Source organism: Takifugu rubripes, chromosome 11, assembly GCF_901000725.2.
Source record: "Takifugu rubripes chromosome 11, fTakRub1.2, whole genome shotgun sequence".
NCBI classification, from domain to species: Eukaryota; Metazoa; Chordata; class Actinopteri; order Tetraodontiformes; family Tetraodontidae; genus Takifugu; species Takifugu rubripes.
The window spans coordinates 5657591-5682419 of NC_042295.1; the positions used below are offsets into that span (position 1 = coordinate 5657591).

Below are 24829 nucleotides of genomic sequence, written 5' to 3' on the forward strand. Positions count from 1 at the left end.
CTCGGAGTAGAGCCGCTGCTCCTCCGCGTTGAGAGGAGCCAGATGAGGTGGCTTGGGCATCTAGTTAGGATGCCCCCTGGACGCCTCCCTGGTGAGGGGTTCAGGGCATGTCCCTCCGGTAGGAGACCCCCGGGAAGACCCAGGACACGTTGGAGAGACTATGTTTCTCGACTGGCCTGGAAACGCCTGGGGATCCCTCCGGATGAGCTGGAAGAGGTAGCTGGGGAGAGGGAAGTCTGGGCTTCTCTTCTTAGGCTGCTGCCCCCACGACCCGACCCCGGATAAGCAGTAGAGGATGGATGGATGGACTTATTTTAGCATGACAAAATGAAATTATTTAAACATTAATTACCGTATTGGCCCGAATATAAGACGACCCTGATTATAAGATGACCCCCTCTTTTTCAAGACTCAAGTTTGAAAAAAGACTTTTTGAACACCAAATTTAATTTTTATACAGAAAATAATTACAGTACTTCTGAAACAAATGATTATATCTTCGACCCACTTTTCTCCAGATTGTTGCTACGTTTCTCTATTTTCTGCTATCTCTTCTCTTATTTTCTTTTTTCTTTCTTACCGCTATTTTTTTATTTTTCTTCTTTGTGCTACCGCTATTTTTATTTTTCTTCTTCGTGACAGGGGTTCGCTTTGGCCTGGGGAGTTAAGTTCAGCATTCGCTTTAAAGATATCTGGCGCCATCTAGCATTGCGAATGGGTATAATGTCTAGACCGCGAATGTTAGACGACTCCCACTTTTTCAGTCTTATTTCAATGCAAAAAACACCGCCTTATATTCGGGCCAATACGGTAACTGAAATAGTATTTAGGCTCCTACAGGAACATTCTTCAAGCGCTTTACCTCCTAGTCACCAGTTTGTCCCCACCAGCGTGGAGAGTCTCTTTGCCCCAGAGACTTATGATAAAGATTGTGGTTTGTACAGAGATACTGGCTCTACCCATGGCCCTAACATCATCCTGGATATATTGTATTGTCATTTTTCTAAAATTTTCAAGCACAAAGCTACAGTATCTTGTGTTACCACAAGCAGACCTGTGTTTAATCTTTGTAAGTCAGTCATGATGACTGTGAAGGGGGTGATTAATTTTCAGAAATGGATCAGAGAAGCTGTTTCATTATGGATGCCATCATGGAGGAGACAAGTGAGAGAAGCTCCCAGGGAAGAGATTCTGGTGGCCACAAGCAAAAACAGCATTCTGAGAAGAGAGCAGTCTATTGGGATTATAAGATGTCATTAGCTCCTCCAGGTAGGATGGAGCTAGGCCTCTGACTAAATATTATTCTAAATTTGATAGGCAGCCAATAAAGAGAGGCCAGTACAGGAGTTATATGATTTCTTTGGTCAATACCTTTCAGAAAGTTAGCTGCAGCATTTTGGATCAGCTGGAGGACATCCTGATAATAATGAATTACAATAGTCCAGCCTGGAAGTAATAATTTCTGGACTGACTTTTCAGCATCATGGTGGGTCAATAATTTCCTAATCTTTGCAATATTTCTCAAATGAAAAAAGTCCCCTCTAGCGACTGTTTTAATGTGTAAGTTAAAGGACAGATCTTGGTCAACAGTTACTCCAAGATTCATAACAAAGAGGCTAGAACTTAAGGAAACACGATCTTGAGCGATCATGTGATCTAATCTATACCGCAGATGTTTAGGAACAAACACCATGACCTCGGAAGGAGATTTGAGGACATCCAAGACAGAACATGCTACAATTAAAGATACATGACATTTTACAGTCTATATGTGGGTTGTGCAGCTTTAACCAGCAAATTAACTAGAGGGAATGCTGCAGAGTGGAATTTATTCTAGGTGATCGCAGGGATTGTAGAAGTACAGTAGTTGTCCAAGGAAAGCAGAAGTCTTTCTAATGCAAACACATTCTTTGGTCTAGCTAAAGATAGGAAGCTTTGCCTGAGAACACAGTTCAGAGTTTATGAGGTTTTTGCCACAGTCTTCTAATGCATTAATAGGTAACTTGTCTGAGTGGGGGTGGAAGAGGTTCAGCTCACCAGCACCCCTCCATTAGCTGATGAGGCTGTGTTTATGGCCAGTGAGGACAGAAAGCAAGGAAGTGAAGTGACTGATGTATCGGACCACCTTCGCCAATGTTAATCTGATGGTGATGCTCTGTTTGAGTCAACCACATATTCCCAAATGCATGGGCTGTTGTTGAAATGAGTTGGAACATATCAGATGAATTATCTGTTAACAAATTTTACACAGGAAGCATCTGATTACAAACGTTTATTCTGTTGCAGCATGGAGACAAGTCACATTTGCACACTGGCACCGTCTGAAAGTTGAGCGAAGCTACCGCTGAGTTTTTTTTAACCGTCTGATGAAAACCTCCCTCTACGGGAGATAGCAGATGACCTCGTAGTATTCTATTACAGTGTTTTATCTCAGCATTCAGGAACATTCTATAGTTATTCAAATAGTTTACAACATGCATGTGTCTCTTCAGTTGTCTTGCAGGGTCTGTTATTTTCTACCAAACAAGCATTCTGCATGAACCACTCCTCTATAGCCCTTTGTTTTCAGGTGTGCAGATGAGGGTTTGGAGCTGTTGGATGGTGGCAGCCTCTTGTGGAAAGATGCAGGAAAGTAAATTGTAGATTGTGTTGATCTGCTGTTGGGGAGCATGTTCCGTTCGCCAAAGTTTGTCCCCCACTCTCTCTCCATGGTTGTCAAATCATATGGCTAAGAAAATTAATTAATGAATAAATTATTCCATAGACTGAGTATCGTTCTTTACCGCCAACTCTTCTTTTATTGAATCAGATAGCCCCCTCAAGAAAAGTGTCTGTAGGGTCTTTTCCCCCATCCACTCTCGATACACATGTATGTATATGAATATAAATCAGGGTAGCGTGGTAGCGTGTAGGATAAATGAGAAAAAAAAAGTAAAGGATGTAATTATTTGTTCATTGCTTTGTAATATAAATTGAATTTTTACACTTCAATGTCATTTAAAGGAAAAATTAGCTGATTTGCACATTTTCAGTTCAAATATACAGTATATATAAGGACGTCGAGAGGCGCCAACTCACCCTACCTCACCATGGACTGCAAAATCCTTTACAAATTTGGTTGAAGTATGTAATTGGCACATGTCTCTTGCTGTTTCTCTGTAGGTTAATCATGTCATTATCTGCAGACACTTTTATAACCCTTGACTTTGCATAATCTGGATTGTATTTGATAGCAGTTTTAGCATATTTACTGGACAACAATAGTTAAAAAAAAAAGCATGCTGAGGCACAGTACTGTACCTCAAAGACAAGGGGCACTGTGAACGCACAGGCTATTTTGGCTGCTGTAGAAGGATGGGCATACAGATTTTATTTCCAGGAAAAGGTAAGGCAATAAATAATATGAAATGTATTTTAAATAAAACATTACATGGACTGTTTATTATTTTATAAACAGTCTATGTAATATTTTAGTCACCCCATTTCCCTTCCAAAGATGTAACCATGGAAACTACAGGACATTACATCTCAATTTTCTGGGTTTGTGTGTTGGTAAAAAAAGATTTTAATTTACTGAACTAAATGAACACACACACAGACACACACAGAAGACACACACAATATGTCTCTGCAGTCAAACTGGGATGATAGTGAAAAAGGAGGAAGCAGGACATCCCAGATGTAATAACAGTTACCACGGCAACAGAGGTGAGGGCGAGATGGTGGTCCAGTCATGGTGATGCTCTGGCTAGCTGGGTAGCAACACCTCTGAAAAAAGAATCCCTGTGCACTAAAGTAAACACCTATCGATTGTTTGTAATAACCGTGTTGTAATAACTGTCATTGTGATGATTGAAGGAATGTGAGGAAGAAAGGAATATCCTCAGAATGTCTTTTTATTGATGAGAACAGTTTCCATTGATGAACCTATACCAAATAGATAGTTTATATTGTTGTTCACATTAAAATCACCTGGACATGAGTCTGATTTACTTCATTGACTGTGGGAGGGTCCATTGCAGCACCTCTGGACCAGAAGTGCTCCAGATTGCTTTAGCTTTGATGATGAATGCTCAACAGTGCAACTTAGACTTATGGGTTGTTTGCCATTTTCCCCAGCTGAATTTATCATGCCTCCTGGAATCTGTTAGCCTTCTCATATTTTCTGTTGATGACCAGGTCAAAAAGATCTACCTACTATAAATTTGCAAAACATACATTTTGTTGTGGTTCGGCTCCTGGTCATGACTCGGGTTTCTCCCCTCCTCCCCCATCTGCAGGAGCGGCAGTCAGGGGCGGGCTGATCCCTGGGGAGCGCTGAGCCGCTGACGCACCTGCAGCTCGTTACCTTAACTCGGCGGCTACTTAAGCTCTCCTCTCTTTGCCTCCGGTGCCGGATTGTTGTCTTTGCTGCAGCGTCTAGCTCCAACCCTCTGAGATCTCCAGTTTTCGCCTCGCGCTATCCCGTGCCTACTTCCAGTGTTGTGAGTTGTACCAGTGCCTCGTCACTGCTTTTCGTTTGAACTTTTCTCGACGGTTTTTTCCCCTTTGTGGTGATTATTAGTTTTCGTTGTCACTTTGCTAGAGTTTCTGTTGCTACTTTGATTAATTCCTTCGTTCCGTGAACTGCTTCGCCTTGCATTTTTGTTATCAATAAAGAACCATTTTCTTTTACTCTGCATCTGGGTCCTGGCCTCCTTGACTGTCCGTAACACATTTATTCATAAATATATTGAGAATTCTTTATATGATCCATATATGTTGGTTTAACTCGCATAACTACATGAATCCATATTGCTCAATACAAATCTGTGCATTTTTTGTCATTACCTTACCCTGAAGACTTGCACTGAATGGAATCAGCCAGGGATGCATAGTCTGGACATTAGCTGCTTGTTCTTAATGATTAAGTTACTGACCTGGAACAAAGCTTTGGTGGCTGCCTTTGCTTTTGAAGTCAGCTGTGAGAAAAATGACTGGTGTTCGGACAACTGGGATTTTAGTTCCTTCGCCATTCTCCTTCTCAGATCGCATTTTGGCGGGAAGTTAGTATCGTAGCTTTTATGAACAGCCCGAAAATGCCGTTCCACATTTCCCTTTTTCGGTATAGCGATGACAGACTGGCAGATGAGGCAAACGCATTTTGAAAGCGACATAGTGGGGGAAAAAAGTCCACCTCCCATTCTGTATGGAAATGGTACGTTTTTGGCTTTTTACTTGGTCCAGCTCCCCCACTCATTTTTATATCCTTAAGTTCAGAAGAAATAAATTGGAGGCTAACTCACTAGCTTGCTAGAACGTGCCATTATGTGCGCATGTGCAGTGACCCCTCTGTCAGAAAAAGCATTCGATCGACCCACAGTACCTTCGGTCGATCGCGATCGACGTATTGGGCACTCCTGCACTAAGGTAATCAGGGTTACACATTTTCCTCTGATCTTTAGTCTTTTACTGTTTTATACTACTTTGCTCATGAAATACACACACAGACAAACAATGTCTAACTATAACCTTTTGGATACTTTTTACATCTTGATGCAAAATTAAACACGTTTTCTGAGCTTTGGAAGTTTATTCAAAAGTGAAAAATCCATGAACTAAAAATATAGTTCAAGAAGTAGAGTAGCAACTGATCAAGAATTGTTCACGTTTGTAGCTCCAGAGGTACTATCAACACTTTGAGAGACATCTCTTTTTCGATGTAAGCCTATTGGAAAAATCCATTTTGAGGGCCCATGTGATTATCTGCAGTACCGCGAGTGGCCACCGGGAAGTGGCGTACAGCCTTTCTGCCTTGTGTATAGTTGTTTGCCACAAAGATGGGTTGAAAAGTGATTGGCATTTTTATTTTTTTGTACGATATTGCAGCAGCCTTTTTCCTATGCACAACTTCGGGATTGTCATCAATCTTTTCAGACACTGTTCCTTTGTAATAATGTGGAAAATACAGAATATAAACACGCAAAACACGTGCTGGTTAGTCAGTTATGTTTCCCTCTTTCTTCTGTTACATCATTTATCGTTGCTTGTGAATCGATCTGTGACTCAAATTAATTTTATCAAAGCAGACCTCCCCTCACGCCCTCCCTCCTCCTCCATCACCAGTCCATCAACCGGGAGACCAACCAGCGTAATAGTACTACCACTGCCGTCCACGTCGTGCTCTTTAAAGAAACAGATCATATTTTGAAAGACGTCTTTGTCTTCTCTGTAGAACTAAGCCTATCCTATTGATTTTGTCGTGTTTCGTTTTGGTTGGACCGAGACAAGATGCGTTCCCCCGCGCAGAACTGTGGCCCAAAGATAACCGCAGCACGGCCGCTCTTATTGCCTCTGCTTCTCATGTCGATCTCCGGTAAGAATCCAAGAAAAAACAATTCGCTGCAGATTTTCTGATCAACAGGCCGATGGGACACAAGATCACACACGCATTATTATTAATTAATATAAAAGCAGAATTTACATTGGCGAATGCAATGTAATCGGCAGTCTTTTAAAGGCGTGGCTCAACGGCGCGTCTTATTTTTAGCCTGAATTGACAACATACATTAAGGGATCACATGATTTGTCATTAAATCCTTAAAATAAATCACGGGCTTACTATTCTCGGTGCTGAAGCTGCAGTTTCTATTTCAACGTGTTGTTTTCACTCAGAGCAGAGGAATACCGATTTACTGTAACGATCTCTTTTAAGACATAGGCCGACATATATTTTGTATTGTCACCTTATTAAAACAATAGCCCAAGTAATTTTTCAAGTTCTTGAGAAAACGCGAAAAATACAGAGCATGCAATATTTATTAATAATTTCAATCAAAAAGGCTTTCAAAGTGGATGACTGCTGACATGCACTGTGTGTCAGTTATACATTAAAGAATATGAAAGTAACTTCGGCCAATTTTTCTAACATTCTAGTGTATCTCGGGCAACTTTAAACCTGATTTAAACTGTACTTTCATTCCATAGTGTCAACTCAAAACTGAAATTACCCAGGGTTAAATTAAACAAATGTCAGGCAAATCAAATTGGTCAGGAGGCAGTCCCTTTCCTCAGCTCTCCATGTCGTTTTTGCTGGGGTTTTTATTGAAATTAACCTATTTTTAAAATGCAGTTTTGGCAATTTTTTGAAACCTCACCATTAACTGTCCTGTAATTCCATAATGCAAACTCAAACCGTAAATAGCCCCAACCTAAATTGAACAAATCAGATGCTGAAAAGACATGCCTTTCTCCTCACTTGTCCAGCCCTTCTTTGCTGGGTTGTTGTACATCATTTTTTTTTATCAGAAAATGACTTAGGCCATTATTTCAATAGGATGACAATATATTCTGACTGAATTCAAGTTAAATTTATGACATAAGTACCTGTGGTTAAAGTTTAACACTTTCTGCAGCTTGTGAAAATTGCAAGGACAATTTCTCAACGTGACTAAACTAACAATTTTGGTTCCCATATTGCTCTGTTTAAGTCAGCTCTGTTGACTGGTGGTTCATTTTGCATAGGTTTAGGGTGTCTTTCTGTTGCAGCGGAAGGTTTTTGTTTTATTCCCAAAATGTTTTGTTACTTCAACATAATGTTGAATCATTGTTGTTGTTGTTGTTATTTTGATATGAATCTGCCTGTACATGAACTTGACAGTGAAACCTTTCTGAGATTTTTGAAGATTTTAACACTCTAGTACCCTCACTCTTTCTCAGCTGGCAAAGGTTTAAGCATAAGTTCACAAAAGCATGACAGATCACCACACTCCCAACCCAGAATTACTGGTCACAAGTAATCAAATGTCCAATTCATTTCATTACTTTCAAAACCAGATTTAATTTTCCACATAAGTGGGGCAAACCTGATTTGTTGCCCAATAAAGTCCTCAAACTCTACTTCTGTCTTCTATTCTTTAGACAGTCCACTACCGTATGATTCAAAATGAAGTACCGTTACATGGCAAAGCCATGTCAGTCAAGCTTGCGACATAATTGGAAGAATTATATATATATAATTTATATATAATTTGGCCACATCATAGTCACAGCTGCATATTACTATATATATATATATATATATATATATATATATATATATATATATATATATATATATATATATATATATATATATATATATTACTATATACTGCCACTAATTTAGCCACATCATAGTCACAGCTGCATATTACTATATATATATATAGTAATATGCAGCTGTGACTATGATGTGGCTAAACACCGGACAGATGTTGCTTGGCAATCAAAGGCTCCTTGACTTTTGTTCTTTGAAGATCAAGGGATGTAGTCATGTGGGTCCTCGATCTCTGGGTCGCCATATAACATATATGTATAAACAATATAGTATGAAAGACCATACAATCCTAACATAACATCCGATGAAGCTGCTGACAGAGATGAAACAACCGATAGGTCATGCTTTTAAAGTGACGGTGTTGTAATTTTCTTATTGCGAAAACTCACTCGTGGTCCAGAGTTGAGAGAATAAAAAACGTTTTAATTTGCACACAGTCCCTCACACAAGTACAAACTCATGGAGCAGTGGTTGTGTCAAGAAGGTCCCGTCTTTTGGGGTAAACAGTATTTAACAAGATAACTACGTCCACTGGATGATATACAAATATAAATATACAAATCAGATCGTATTACTAACATCTCCTTTTAGGGAGAGACGCATGACTACTTAGTTACACACAAAGACAATAAAGATTTAGTAGAGGAATATCCCTACAATTCTGTTTGCCTCTGAAAGAGGACATATAATTCTAGGCCGGCCTGGTGGGTGTCCGGATGAATGGCAAATGCAAACAGACTAATAACACTAACTATCTGACCAAATTCTTTTGGGGAATCCATGCTGTGGAATATAATAGTTGAGCAGAGCCTTTATCACTGAGTTGGCATCCTCCTTTGCGGTAGGATTAAGCCTCGGGCCATCCAGAGTAACTATCTACCATTACTAGTAAATACCGTTTACCCTTTGCCTGTTCTCCCATGTCTGTGAAATCTATTATCATTTATTATCCACTTGTAGTGGCTAGTGGGAACATTTCTGGAATGAGATTGATTCCTGTTTTGGCATGATCTTTGGTGCAGATTTTGCACTTATCAGCAATGCAATCAATTTCCTTGGCCAAACTTGGATGCCAAAATGTTTTAAATAATCTTTTCATTCCATCAATCCCAACATTTGCCACCAAGACTGCTTCTGCATTGCCTCGAGATTGTATTGCCCCATCTTTTGTGTGGGCTTGAATTTTAATTACTGCCAATTTGTGTGGGCCTCCTAGGGCTGTGAGGAAGCTCCTAAGCAGATCCTCATGTTTAGGGGCTATACCTGCAGCTGTTTTCCAATGACGGTGGACTTACCTCATCACTTGCCATGAGTTTTAGCACAGCAAATACTGCCACTAATTCATTAACCCACTGTGTTTCTGTGATAACTGCTATCTATGTACAGGTTCATTGGTTTCATTGAGTCAGGCAGAGGTTTTGTCTCTGTATCTGTTCTTGCCTTCATCACTTCTAGTGTTCTTTCAATGCAATCATGTTGGTTTTCTTCACGTGTCATGCTCATGTTGTCTGCCATGTTTACTCTGTTGTTGCAATAAGAGATGTGTGGCTGTGTCAGTGTCTTAATAGTGTTTTTTCCTCTTCCAGATGTGATGCTGAATGCTGAGCACTCTGTAAATGCAGTTACTGCATGGTCCGTGTTTATAATGAGTTGGTGTTTCTGTACTATAAGCTCAGTTTCTTAATCAATTTTGCTGCTATAATTTGAGTGCATGGTGGTGCTCTGTCTTCAATGGGATCCAATATTATGCTGTAGTACCCTAACACATGTCTCTCCCCCTGTTGTTGCTGATACAGACAAGCGTTAGCTGTCAGGCCTGTGTCAGCTACACTAGCATCCATATAGAGAGGGAGTGCATAATTAGGTCTTGCTAGTGCTTCAGTATTGGACAAAATAGTTTTAATGTCATCAAAATCTTGTCTGGCTACCTCTGCCCAGTTAAGGCAGCATTAGGGCAGTTCAGACCAACTTGTTTGGGAGTGACTCTCAGAGAATGTGCTCTTTCAGATAAGAATGTAATGTCTGGAAAAATTCAGACCCAGGAAGGCCTACATCTCTTTTACAGTATAAGGTTGTTTATGTGTCAGAGTAGTCTTTTGCTGTGAGGCTGTGAGTTCAGAACCTTCTCTAGAAAGAACTGTTCCCAGAAATTGCACTTGTTGTCGTACCAGTTGGATTTTAGATTTCTTAACACAAAAGCCAATAGTGTTAAGATAGGTCAAGAGACTGATGGAGGCGGGCTGACAATCCTCTCTTCTATGTGATGCAATCAAAAGGTCATCTACTTATTGGACCAATATTGTGCCTTCAGGCAGAGAAGACCCCTGCAGCAAGGTTTTCAGAATGATGTTGAAGATGCCAGGTGTTGGAGAAAGGCCCTGTGGCATCCTAGAATAAGTGTACTGTCGACCTTGAAGTGTGATTGCAAAAATAGGTTGGAGCCTTTCATCTAATGGCAGGCAGAAAAAAGCATTGGCCAAATCAATGACTGTAAACCATGTTTGATGTGGAGTCAAATTAGACAGTGCAGTAGACAGATTGGGCATGTCATAGGCGGCTCTTTGAACAGTGCATTAAGTGCTCTGAGGTCATGTGCCATTCTGTAAGTAAGTTTTGCCATCTGCTTTCTGGATTGGCAGAATGGGCATGTTCCATGGTGATGTAGTAGGAAAGACGACACCAGCCTGTAAGAGGCCTTCTAAGGTGTCTCTGATGCCATCTAAGGCTTCAAACCAAATTGGATATTGTGTATGATTGACAAAGTAGAAAGGTCAATGGCAAAGGAAACTGGACTTACCGAGAGTAGACCCCCATTTGCCTGGTGTGACACCTACAAGGAACTCGGCAGCTCATCCAGGGCTGCCTCAGCTTCTGGATCGTTATTGTCCTCCGCACCGCGATGTATTTGAAGCTGCTGATGTGCTAAGACTACCAAGGTGCTAGTTTGGACTTTGTAAAATGTGAATTCTGGGTGACTGGGGGATGTAAAGACATCCTCTGTCTCAGTCTGAGTCCAATCAGCTAACATCTGCTGCTTTACTGACGGTGGAACACCATCCATCATCTTACCTTTTAACAATTCTAGAGCTGTTGTGTTGTTCTCGGGTGCCTCACTAGTGATGCCAATCCACTTTTCTTGTCATGCGTGCATCCACACTTCAGGTGTGATGTTAGGATCACCAGTCCATAGATGCGAAAAGGCTGTGAGCGCCGTAGTACTTACTGGAAACACAGTTCTCAAAGATACAAAAATGTTATTCAAATGTGCTGTTGCAGGTTGTCCCACCAAAGGGAGCTGCAAATTTGGGACTTGTTTATGTGTTCATGTGGTTCGCTTACGTACCTCTGGATCACCGGAAGTGTGGGAATGTGTGACCTGTCGCACGTCCGTTGCTTATGTCTGAGGCTTGTCATCATCATCCTCCGCTGATGGAATAGATTATTCACTTTCTTGTTGTACCTGTCTTTGGTGGTTAGTTTTTTTTTTGTTTTTTTTTTCCCAATTGTTCCATCTCTCATTGTATGTCTTTTGTTTGTTGTTGCAAATCATCTTTTTCTTTGTTTGAACTAAACATCTCATCCACCATGTGTTGTCTAATCCACTTCACATTACTAGTAGTGGGGTTTGTTTGACTAATGAATGGGTTTGTGCTCTTAAAAGGAGGGGTGCTGTTGCTCTAACAGGCTCAGTTGGTGGGGGAGGAAGGGGAGGAACAGTTGCCTCCTCAAAGTCTGTGATCCCTCCCTCTAGTGTAGTGGATTTTCCCCTACGCTAAAACACTCAAACTTATGCTTTCATTAAGTCAAATATACCTATGCCAGTGCCAATGAATTGAAGTGCGGGGATACCACAACAAAGTCGAATGATGAGTCAGGGTCAGCTGGTTCACGGTCCAAACGATGGTTTATTGTTGATCCACAAATCACCATGCATGAGAAGTAGCCCGGGCTAAGTCTGAATACTGACAAGAATTGTCCTTCTTTTATACTATTTGGAGCCTGGGGCTACCCCGCCCCGGGCTCCTCCTTCTGATTAGCTATTTTTACTCATTTTCCACCGTTAGGTACCTTTTTCCTTACTTATCAGAAGTCAGGTGTACCTTACATGGTTTTTTTAAACAAACTCCACAGACCATGCTTTGGCTACTCCCATACTTTCCATTAACCCTCTAACAACTTCCCCGGACTTTCCATCTTAAAGCATACATTTAAGCAGTGACACGTATACATATAGCAGGTGCTCGAACAGTGACAATGGCTAGTAAGTTTTGTCTGCATAATCATTAACTGTGAAGGTCTAAATATAGCTCAAAGGTTAAACATTACATTCACACATTGTGCCTCTACCGCCTTATGCCTGTTACCCTTTTTCACTACACTAGCTGTATTGTCCCTACCGTGATTACTGGGTAAAGGAGTCACCTATTTTATGATTTGTTGATAAGAAGCCATCTGGTGGTGGCTGGCAGTGCTGGTCTCGAGAGACCTACTGCTCCATTTGTTCTTTGTCTTCTTCCCGCTATTTCTCCACTGCACGTTGTGTCATTTGGAGATCTCTAAGTGCCTGTGCTTGGCATTTTAACAGATCTGCTTTTCTCATTTCACTTTTCAGTTTCCGTTTTCTAAACATGCTGCAACTTTTCTGTTCACTTTCCCTGTCTTCTTTCACACTTTTCTGCTCCACAATTATTTTCAACAACTGCATCATGGTTCATGTCTCATCCAAACCCCTAAACCTCACTTCAGATTCCTTCCAAAATACCTACTGTTGCTTCTCCGTATCTTTTTTTTGTTTTGTTTTTTTTAATCATTTTCAGGCGGCCTTGCCAATTGACGCTTCATCATGTCCAAATGTAAATTTTGTTTGGGTGCACCTATTTTATAAGCATTATTTACCAATTTAGTACAGACGTTCGACATAATCAATGGACCAACAATCTACAGTTAATTATGCCCATTTACAAGTTAAATTCTGATGAAGCCAATGGACCAACAATGTACAGTTAGATGTCTGTGTAGATTCTCAATCATCCAGGTCATCATGATTACTCCCACCTGCCGCATCAGATCAACGGTAAAAGGACACAGAACCCATGTAATTCTTCACACGGCGGAAAAACGTTTACTCAATGAACAGACAAATCCATTTTACCATAAATGCCCTGGAAGTAAAGTTAGATGAAAGAAGGGAGGAGCTATACCTGCTGTTCCCCTCTGAAGTGATGGAAGAAGTAGCCAAATTTGTTTCCAGGACTCAGGCCACCCAACACACCAGGACCAAGGAAAAATTCACCACCCTACTGGCAAAGCACAACCCCAACGGAGCCAACCCCTTCTCCATGACAGAAAAACAGGATACATCCTTGTCTGATGCACAACAGGAGAAATGGGTAAAAAAAAACTTATCAGGCAGGGAACTTACACAAACCGAAGAGGAAGTGCTTGCTAAAGGTCTGAATTTTTCAGTTACCCCTGAAGAAGGTGGAATCCCAGGCCCTGACATCTTTCACAGGAACTGCACCAAGCCACTGGTTCAGATATGTGGATGACACCTGGGTGTGACGGGTGCAGTTTGGACCCAAATGCAGCACTCTGGAAAGCTGGACCGTAGTAATGACTTTTATTAACACACGGGCAAACAGGAACTCAGGCAGACAAGGAAACACAGGAAATAGTCCGTTCTTCAGGCTCTGGGCCCGCACAAAGTCTATGGGTTGCAGGCTCGGGGAGTGGGACGAGCAGCAGCGAAGTCGGGGCCGGGCGGAGAAGTCTAAACCAGGTGAGCAGACAGGAACCAGAGACGCAGAGGCAGAAGTCGTAGTCAGGGGCAGAAAGCAGGTAGGTTGTCCGGGGAACAGGCAAGGCAGGCAGAACGAAGACAGGCAGTGTCGGTAACGGGTAATCCGGCAGGGAAACAACGCTGGAAAGTCTCGCATGAAAGCAGAAGAACAATCTGGCACTGAGTGACTGTGAGGCTGGAGAATATATACACTGGTAGGTGAGCTGATTGATGAGTGAGGGCAGGTGTGTGATCAGTGACTGAGAGCAGGTGTGGTGATCAGTGACTGAGAGCAGGTGTGGTGATCAGAGGGTGTGGTGTGAGCAGGGCAGTGGAAAAGTACTGGGACAGGAGGGAACTGGGGAAAAGGGGCTGTGACACTGGGTCAAAATTCGAACACAAGAATTGGAAGCGTTCTCGAATCACCTCAACAAAACAGATGAGCATGTAAAATTCACCCCGGAAGATGTAAAAGGAAACAGTCTGGCCTTTACCATCGAAGTATACAGAAAACCTACACATACTAACCAGTACCTCCAGTTTGACTCTCACCACCCACTGGAACACAAGTTGGAAGTAATCAAAACCTTCCAACACTGGGCCAAAGAAATACCCACCACATCCCAAGGCAGGAAGAAGGAACAGGACCACATTAAGACAGCTCTCAAAACACGAGGCTACCCAGACTGGGCCTTCACCAAGAAAACGACCCCAGCAAAGACGAGGAGGAGAGATACAAACGCCACAGCGTTTCGATCCCCTATCTGTCCGGGGTCTCTGAGAAGATTAAGAGAATCCTCCAGAAACATGACATACCGGTTCTGTTCAAACCAAGCAACACTCTCAGACAGAGACTGGTACACCCGAAGGACAAGACACTAAGACACAAACAATGTAATTTTGTTTATGCTGTATAGTGCCAGGAGGAATGCAAGGAACTGTACATTGGGGAACCAAACAACCTCTCCACAGAAGAATGGCACAACACAGACGTGCCACCTCTTCAGGTCAGGACTCAGCAGTCCACTTCCACCTAATGGAAAGCGGGCACTCCTTTGAGGACACCCAAGTACAGATACTGGCCAGAGAAAACCGCTGGTTTGAGAGGGGTGTCAAGGAAAGCTATCCATGTCAAATTGGAAAAAACATCCTTAAACAGAGGCGGTGGGCTGAGGCACTTCCTATTACCCATGTGCAATGCAGTCCTCCACTCCTTCCAACAACAAGCCAAACGTTCACACCATTCCAGGAGACCTGGTGACTCACCACCAAGTGAGCCAGCAGACAAAGTTGAGACACCTCAACTGAAACTAGATGAACGACCCCACCAACGACTCTCAGGTGACCACTCAGATCTTTAACATGCCAATAGTCCACAGGGGCTATATTTTCAAGCTCAGTCCCCATCGAGTTCAGAACTGAAGAAGCCTTCTGGATAAAAGGCGAAACGTCTTCAAAGAGAAGAAACACAGTCCAGTTGACAGAGAAAACTACCTTGGATAATGTACAGTTAGCTTTGCTTGTTAAATTTAACTTTGCGACATAATCAACGGACCAACAATCTAGAGTTAATTATGCCCATTTATGAGATAAATTCTGACGAAACCAATGGACCAACAATGTACAGTTAGCTTCGCTTGTTCAATTTAACTTTGCGACCTAATCAACGGACCAACAATCGACAGTTAATTATGCCCGTTTACAAGTTAAATTCATTATATAGCCACTCCACGATTAGTTGTGCCAAGGCTAGACACCAAGGGTCCCATCGTTGGTTCTACCTCCCAAATTCACCTTCAACAATTCACCACACCCTTTCTACTCATATCCAATCAATCAATCAATCAATCAGTCTTTATTTATATAACGTCTGTTAAAATCAAAATTGTTTCTAGGTGCTTTACAGAATCCCAGGGCCTGATCCCCAACAAGCAACAGTGGCAAGGAAATACTCTCCTTTAACAGGAAGAAACATTGAGCAGGACCAGGCTCATATAGGGGGAACCCTCCTGCTGATGGCCGGCCGGGTAGAGAGAGAGGAGAAGGGGGTAGGAGAGGAGAGGTAGGGGAAAGGTGAGGTAGAGGAGAGAATAGACATAGATCACAGAGAATACATACAGAAATACATTATATTAACTAAATTCTGCTGCCGGTGGAGTCAAGTTTAGGGGGTCAGTGGGGTCAGAGGTCAGTATGCAGCTCTGAAGGCGGCAATACCTGTAGATGAATACAGGGTAGACAGGGGGGAGGGAGAGAGAAGCAGAAAAACTACACAAAAAATATCATCACTAGTTGTTGGATCGCAATACCTCTCGTGTGTAGCTGCTAGAGCTGCTGTAGCTGGTAGAGAGAGAGAAGAAGGGGGAGGACAGGTAGATATAAATATAAATAAATACATTGTATTAATTAAAATAAGCTGCTGGTAGAGTTGAGTGGATCAGTGGGGTTGGAGGTCAGTATGTTAGCATACAACTATGAAGGCAGCGATACCCGTCGATGAATACGGGGGGGGGGGGGGGACTACATAAGAATATGATCTACATGGAGAGGAGAGGAGACTACAACCCAGATTCCAGCTGCTTTAATTTTACTATTTAACAACACCCACCTATCGCTACTTTTCGAATAAACAGGAAAGTGCCTACCTTCTAAATGCCTTTACCTTCGATTTGTGGTGACAGGCATGGGGGTCTCGAGGCCGCTACAGCATGCGGTTGTGCTCTCGGCTGAGCGGGGTCCCTTCCTGGTCGCCAAAATGTTGTAATTTTCTGATAGAGAACAGAGTTGAGAGAATAAAAAACGTTTTAATGTGCACACAATCCCTCACACAAGTACAAACTGGTGCAGGAGTGGTTGTGTCAAAAAGGGCCCCGTCTTCTGGGGTAAACAGTATATAACAAGATAACTACACCCGATCAATCAATCAATCAATCAATATTTATTTATATAGCATTTTTTACAATCAAAATTGCTTCTAGGCGTTTTACAGAATCCCAGGGCCCAACCCCAAACAAGCAACAGTGGCAAGGAAAAACTCTTTAACAGGAAGAAACCTTGAGCAGGACCAGGCTCATGTAGGAGAGAGGGGAGAGGAGAGGAGGAGAGATGAGAGCAAAGGAAGAGGAGAGAATAAGCACACATAGTCCACAGAGTACATACAGAAATACATTATATTTAGTAAAGTAGGCTGCCGGTAGGGTCAGGTTGAGTGGGTCAGCGGGGTCGGAGGTCAGTATGCAGCTCTGAAGGCGGGGATAACTGTAGATGAATACAGAAGGGGGGGGGGGGAGAGCAGGAAAAACTAAACAAGAAATAAAATCACTAGTCTACGTGATCAGGAGGAGAGGGGGAGGAGAGGAGAGGAGACAATTTCCCAGTGGGGTGACAGAGGCCTGTCAGGTGATCATGTTTCTGGACCCTTGGCCTATAGCAGCATGGAGCCTTGGCCTATAGCAGCATAACTAAGATGTTAACCTAATGATTAGACGACCCCCTAAATATGATAATTTGTCTGTCTAGGATAGTAACTGGAATTACAGAATTAGTGACAATAAGCTTTTTCAAAGAGGAAGGTTTTAAGCCTAATCTTAAAAGTAGAGATGGAGTCAGCCTCCCATACCTGGACAGGGAGCTGGTTCCACAGCAGGGGGGCCTGGTTGTTAGCTGGAGTTGTGTCAGGTAGCCAGGAGAAGCTAGGTGAAGCTACGCTCCCCACTCGGCGACACACCCGCTGAGAAACCGACCCTGGTAATTGGCGACTCTGTTTTGCGCTACGTGAAGCCGACTCCAGCGACCATAGTCAAGTGCATTCCGGGGGCCAGAGCGGGCAACATAGAAGCAAATTTACAGCTGCTGGAGAGACGTAAACGTAAATTTGGTAAAGTTATTATTCACGTCGGAGCCAGCGACACCCGGCTTCGTCAGTCGGAGGTCACCAAAATGAACTTGGAGTCGGTGTGCAACTATGCAAAAACGATGTCGGACTCCGTAGCATTCTCTGGTCCCCTCCCCAATCTGGCCAGCGATGAGATGTTTAGCCGCATGTCGTCTCTTCGTCGCTGGCTGTCACGGTGGTGCCCCGAAAACCAGGTGGTCTTTATAGACAATTGGAGCACTTTTTGGGGAAAACCTGGTCTGATTAGGAGAGACGGTGTCCATCCCACACGGGATGGTGCCTCTCTCATTTCTAGTAATTTGGCTAATTTTATTAGACCCAAAGTGACCTGACAATCCAGGGTCCAGACCAGGATGCAGAGTTGTAGTCTTACACACCTCTCTGCTGCTTCACAGAACCCTCATCCACCAACAATAATATATTTAACACTATAGAGGTAGTCTCTGTTCCACGGTTAAAAGTTCACCAACCACAGAGCAGGGGAGCGGTCAATCACCATAAACTTATTAAAATTCATACTAAAGCACAAGTTGGAGAAACTAATATCACAATTAATTGTGGACTGTTAAATATTAGATCTCTTTTGTGTAAATCCCTGTTAGTACACGACCTGATAGCAAATCATCACATTGATTTATTTTGTCTTAATGAGACCTGGCTTCAGGAGGAGGAGTATGTTAGCTTAAATGAATCTACTCCTCCTACCCATCTTAATCATCATATGCCTCGTGTTACTGGTCGAGGAGGGGGAGTGGCAGCAATCTATCACTCCAAGTTATTAATTAATCCTAGACCAAAATATGGCTCCAGTTCATTTGAAAGCCTGACTCTTGGCATCACCCATCTGAACTGGAAGGGAGAAAAGCCACTTCTGTTTGTAGTTGTATATCGGCCCCCTGCTGACGCGGCATGATGCTGAAAAGTTAATTCATGCTTTTGTTACTTCCAGGCTGGACAATTGTAATTCTTTATTATCAGGGTGTCCAAACAACTCTTTAAGAAGCCTCCAGTTGATCCAAAATGCTGCAGCCAGAGTTCTGACAGGTATTGACAAAAGAGATCACATAACTCCTGTAATGGCGTCGCTTCATTGGCTGCCCGTTAAATTTAGAATAATTTGTAAAACCCTTCTTTTGACCTATAAGGTCCTCAGAGGCCTAGCTCCATCCTACCTGGAGGAGCTAGTGATACCTTATCAGCCCAATAGACCGCTCCGCTCTCAGAATGCTTGTATACTTGTGGTCCTCAGAGTCTCTAGCAGTAGAATGGGGGTAGAATTTCTGTATTTAAAACATACAGAAGGCGAACCGTATTATTGGGCGCATGCTGAAACGTACAGTAAAAAATGACAACGGAAGTGAAACAGTGAGTTTCGACACATTTATTGAACAAAATTTTCATTCTTCCGCCACAAAACCGTCAAAGTTATCTTCTTCTTTATCTGAATTAAACAGCTGCACTATTTCAATGTCCAACATCCCGAATTCCTCTTCTTAATCATCTGAATCGGACTCACCGACCGGTTCCGGTTCAGCGTTGATTTTGTGAAAGCTCTTGCAATACATGAAGATGGTATCATAGCCCATGTGTCTACAATCCACCCGCATATGGTGGCATAACTTGCCCACCGCTGCCTCATAGTCTTTGTGTTCGCCTTCCGTCATCCAGCGCTCTGTCCGTTTCCGTGGCAGCCAAGAACCACGGTGAACGACGGTTCACCACAGTGACTTCTTGTGCCCCGTTGTGCGTATCGCCACCGTGCTGGTCCCTTTTTCTCCACTTTGTGGGTCAAAGGGATGTTAAAAGTCAGAGGGATCTCATCCATGTTGGTGATGTGGCTGGGCGCGGTTATCTTGTCGCGGCAGTAGGTGCGGAAGATGGTCACCCTCTCCTGGTAATCCGTGGGCAGCCGCTGCGCAAAAGTTGTCCTTGCGCGTATGGAGAGATGCTGCCTCCTCATAAAGCGAAAACACTAAGATTGCTCGATTGCCATTTTCAGCCGCATATTCGATGGCCTGCAGTTTAAAGTAAGCCTCATTCATACGCGTCTCGCTTGACCGGCGCCATTTTCGGGGATCCTTCCACATAGGTGTGCCGATAATCGATTGGCGGAGCGTTTACCGTAGTGCACCCAGCAAAGGTGCACAGCAGATTTTGGAACTCAGTCCACACACAAGGCACACCATATTATAAGGCGCACCGTCAATTTTTGAGAAAATCTCAGTGTTTTAGGTGCGCCTAATAGTCGTGTACAGTATTGATTGGTGGTTTTGCAACTAATTTCTTGCAATCCTTCTATTTCTATGAGCCTTGTTGTCTTTCCAGGCCCTCATGTATAGAAGTTTCTGTTCGTTTTCCCTTGTGTCAGAAGTACACTAGTTATTCCTTCTGTTCTGTGCTGTTATTTGAATTTGCATTATTTGAATTTGATTTTTATCAGCTTATCTTCTTTTCCTCTCACGCTTTTCTCAATTTTTTTTGCTGAGTATTCAGTTAAGTCCCTCTGTGACTGATGTGTTATAGTAATTTGTGTAATTATATTCCCAGCCTTTAATTTTGTAACATATTTTGTTTTGTTGAATCTGTAAGACACACTAAGTCATGACTGATGACCCTGAGACGATGATGTGACCTGCAAATGTGTTGAACATTTATACATGCCAGAAGTACATGCCAGACTCTTATCATAAATGTAAATTGATTATTGTAATGCCACAATAATTTACTACAATGTACTAAAGTGTAAAGTTTTATTTTTAATTGTTTCTAGTTCTCTGTACTAATTGAATTGTTTTTGGGGGTTTTCTTCTTTTTTGGGGGGGGGGCAGCTATGGCTGTAAAAAAAAAAAGAAAGAGGAAATAACACAGCATGATTTATTTTCTGGCATTACTGTGTTGTGTTGGTTTATAATTGTTAAATTAACTCAACATATTTTTCATACTCATTTGACAACTGTTCCTACCACACTTCCAAAGCAGCAATCAAATCCTTTTATACATTTCTATTGAACATCACTGTTTTTACGTTTAGGTCAATATTATTTGTTTCAGCTTTGTTTGCTGTAATATTTTTTAACAACTCACATTTTAACTCTTAACACTTTAGTACTGTCTTCAGTAACCCTGCTTCTTTGCTTTGACCTTGAGAAGTCATAGAGCAGAGATGTAAACACTGGAAATATAAAGGGGAAAAAGGGAGGATGGGGAGAAATAGCTGATAGAAAAGAAAAGGGAGAGGGAGAGGGAGGAAGTAGTGGCTGCTTCACTACAGTATTTCATCCATCAGTAAGTGCCTTAATGTCATAGTCCTGCTGAGTCAGCAATGCCCAACTGCTTCACTGTGTATGGGTAATCATAGGTGTGTATGCATAGATAATATATGTATGTAGGCCAATATGTGGCAATGACATTAGCGTTATTAGCATACTTCCAATCATGTCGAAGTTGTGTTTACAAATGTGCATAACACTGTTCTGCGGCGTTTTATCAGATTTCAGAGCAGTACATTCAAAGCTTGTTAGTGAGTGTGTGCGCGTGCATGTGTGTAGGTTTGTGTGTGTATGTTTGTGTGTGTTTGTAGCAAATGGAGTGGTGCAGCAGCAGTTGGAAGAGAGCCAAAAAGACCAGACTGCAGAGGAGAATGGCGCAGCGTCCCACTTCTCTCTCTCACACAAAGAGAGAGAGAGAGATGGAGGGAGATGAGAGATGTCAGGGCACTGCAACTATGCAGAAGCATGTTACAATGAAAAGGAAAAGAATGGTTCTTGATGTAAGCCTAAAACAAGTTTACATGCTCCAGTTTACATTTCTAAACAGAATTTATAAGGGTGATATTATACCATTTAATTAATTCATTAATTTTTATTTAATTCTAAAAATTTAACACAAAATAATAATATGTAATATAATAATCATTTGAAAATGCAATGATTATATAAAACATAATCAGTGAATATTGAAAATTCCATTTTCCAGGTTTGCATTAATCCCCTTAATTTTAGTTAATTTTTTTCCACCAATAGCATCCAGTGATTTGTCACATTACTTGTGCATGATAAAGGGCTACTTTAACAACGTATTAACTAATTTAAAAAGGATGCTATTTAACTCTTTGAAAATGCCTTCAGTATATTTCAGGTTTGTAACTGTTACAAAACCTATTATGAAAAAAACAAAGGTGGATAAGAATCTCAATAAGTTGTTAGCATTACGGAGAATAATTGACATGATGTAATAAACAATAAAATCCTACTTTCAAATAACAGTTGTTGTAATTGTAGAGCCACCCCCCATTCTGTCTGTACTCTGCAGTAGGACATGTTATCCTAGTCAGGTGGCACATTGTTCTGGTTACAAAGGACTCTATAAGTACCAGCTGGTAACATTGTTCTGTCTCTTTCATTGGGTCGATCCTGTCCAGGTTAAGCTTTACATTGTGGTTTTTGTGTTGCTAAACCACAAATACGCCCACACATTTCCATACCAGTGTATGGAGTGATTGATGATTTGTATCTAATATACTAACATCCTACTAATAATACTACAAGAAAGAAGTATTACTTATGTAAAGCATATTAAAGCTAGTTGTTGTAGTTGACTGCTCAATGGAGTCACTGACACACAGCAGTCAGCCAGTGAAGAAGGAGACAGAAGAAGACAAGGCAAAACAGGTAAAACACAGAGGTAATTAGGTCTCTAAAATTAATATGTAACATTGTGTTACTAGCTAGCTTAGGAGCAGACAAGGAGAGAGCAGAATGTTAAATGCTGCAAGTGGACTACTAGCTAAAACTATTTTAAAACTGGAGGATAACAGAGTATGTTTTGCTAATTTATTATCAGCAAATGTTACCAACCGTGATTCCCAGCTTAGTGGAAGTTGGAAAATATTGTTGGATCGCAATATTCTCACATGTGTCACTGCCGATCCGCGTGTTCTCTGAATGAAGACTTTAAGAAGAAAAATTCCAATTTCAAAATGTATTCAGCAAATAGAACCATTTCAAGATACAAATGTTACAGAGGTCCGGGCCAGTCTGACAACCTAACTATCCCTTGACCCAGTCTTTTATAGAAACACATAGGGAAATTATTGATGCTAATCCAGTCCAATGTTGCCTTCTGATTGGATGACCTCATCTTCTTCTTCCAGTTCTATTGGATGCTGGCACAGTTCTTGTTCTCCATTTTTTCCCAGATAGAGAGATCAAAGTTCATATTCTTCCTGCAGATAAACTTAACTATGCTGATAAACACCACTATGCTGTCCAGTTTTACGATGTTTGTTTAACACTTTCAGCATGACTGCTTCCCCTGATTACAATTATCTAATACACTTGCTAATGTTTATACTGTCCCTAACTGCTTGGCTGATATGGGCCAACATGATGTCTCATTTGTGACTGAATGGAATTTTCAGTGAAGTTGCCTGCCATCATGTCACAAGCTATTTCATTGATATTTTATTGATATATTAAGACCACAATCAAAATAAAATCAATTAAAGCCCGGGTTTCCTTCCCAGGCAATTGATGACTTTACAATTAGAGCTAGTGCTTTAGACCATCTAATATTGAGATTGAGGTGTCTGCAGGTGGCCCAGATTTTGCAGATGCAGGACTTGCACTAAATATTAATTAAATAGTGGATAATATGGCACCGTAGGCTTGCTCTGCATTATTCTAAACACAAACACCAAGCGAAGACAGAAAGAAATTGTAGCAGCTCAAACTGCATTTTAATTTTAAAGCATTTTCATTGACATTTACAAATAGGGCAAGGGAATATTTATTGACATTGCGATCTCAGTGTGAAGTAAAGTGAACTTGCTATCAAACTGAATTTTGTCACTTGTTTCTTTCTTTCTTTCTTTTTATAACGTGGAGCAGTATTTGCCCATGTGTGCTGTAAAACAATGCTACATTATGTATTATATACTGTAGGTTTCCCTTCTATTATAGTTAGTTTTTTTGTGCATTTGATTTTTATTCAATCATGTCTGCACTGGTTTCATCAATATATTTTGTGCAATAGCTTATTAATGGGGGTAGGGGACACAACACTATAATTTTGTCCAGGCTGCCCAAATGGCTGGGGCTGGCTCTGATTCTACACATTCACCAGCAATTTTAGCTTCCACATTTTAAATATTAGGCTCCCTTTAATTTAAGGTCCCTTTAGTCAATCTCTTGAAATCATCAGCCATATTACAGTTACATAATTCATAATTCATTGTCAAAAACAAATGTTTCAGAATGGAAATGCATTGCAACTGCATCCGGTGTTGTTTTATGAGATGCTATGAGATGGTTATCTACCAATCAAATTTCACCCACTATTGTAATAATGAGCAGAACACTGATGATTTTGCTTTTTCATACATCAATGTCTGGAATCATGGTTGATTGAGGTCATTGACTTTGTTGTTTGTGGCAATTGAAGTGAAGCTTGATTGAACCTTACCAAAAGAAGAGCCAAGACTATGGTTCCTTTATGGTTCACCTGGTTCATCAAATGTAAAACCTGACCTTAAAATTATTTACCTACTATCCCTACAATTCTTTCTTTTTATTGTCATTTCCTAACCTGTGCCTCTATGCTGATTTGCCTTCTGTCCTGTAGCCCTTATACACCCAAGACACCCACCATACACTGCCTGGTTAAAAAATAAAAAATAAAAAAGCTGCCACCAAAAGATGAAGATTACATATTCTAATATTTTGTTGGACCACCTTTAGCTTTGATTAGGGATGCCTTTGCTGTGCCATTGTTTCCTTAAGATACTGCAATGTCACATGCTTTATTTCCATCCGGCATTGCATTAAGATTTTGTATTGATGATAGGAGAGTCAGACCACTAAGCAAAGCCTTCTCCAGGACATCCCATACATTCTCGGTCAGGCCAAGGTCTTGATTCTGTGGTGATGTGTGGAAATAATGCCTCACAAAATAAACCCAATGAATCTTGGTATTAGCATCTTGGAATATGCTCGTGATATCAGAGAGAAACAAATACATTGATGGAATAAGACTGGTCATTCAATACCATATATTCACATAATGAATCATAATCTGTAGG

The 24829-nt window shown here is 41.4% G+C and overlaps 1 protein-coding gene and 1 long non-coding RNA gene across 8 annotated transcripts in view; one reads left to right on the plus strand and one right to left on the minus strand.

Annotated features, from left to right (window-relative positions):
- The first annotated feature begins 6109 nt into the window (after window positions 1-6109).
- Window positions 6110-24829, plus strand: part of LOC101064058 (sodium channel subunit beta-2) — a 69934-nt gene continuing 51214 nt past the window's right edge. For all 4 annotated transcript variants that reach the window (XR_003889991.1, XR_003889990.1, XM_029843732.1 and 1 more), the window contains exon 1: window positions 6110-6355. Coding sequence is in view for 2 of the 4 variants with exons in the window: in XM_029843732.1 (XP_029699592.1) it covers window positions 6271-6355 (85 nt within the window). In the remaining 2 variants the exon portion in view is untranslated. The remainder of the gene's footprint in view (window positions 6356-24829) is intronic.
- LOC115251433 (uncharacterized) lies at window positions 13976-23130 on the minus strand. Of its 4 annotated transcripts, none has more exons than XR_003889993.1 (4): window positions 22608-23130; window positions 16502-16624; window positions 16166-16196; window positions 13976-14006 (listed from the first exon to the last, which is right to left on the minus strand). It is a non-coding gene; the product is annotated as an uncharacterized lncRNA (long non-coding RNA). The 4 variants fall into 4 exon arrangements; XR_003889995.1 differs by lacking the exon at window positions 13976-14006 and having other exon boundaries at window positions 15884-16196; window positions 22608-22690; window positions 22763-23130; XR_003889994.1 differs by lacking the exon at window positions 13976-14006 and having other exon boundaries at window positions 15884-16196; window positions 16519-16624.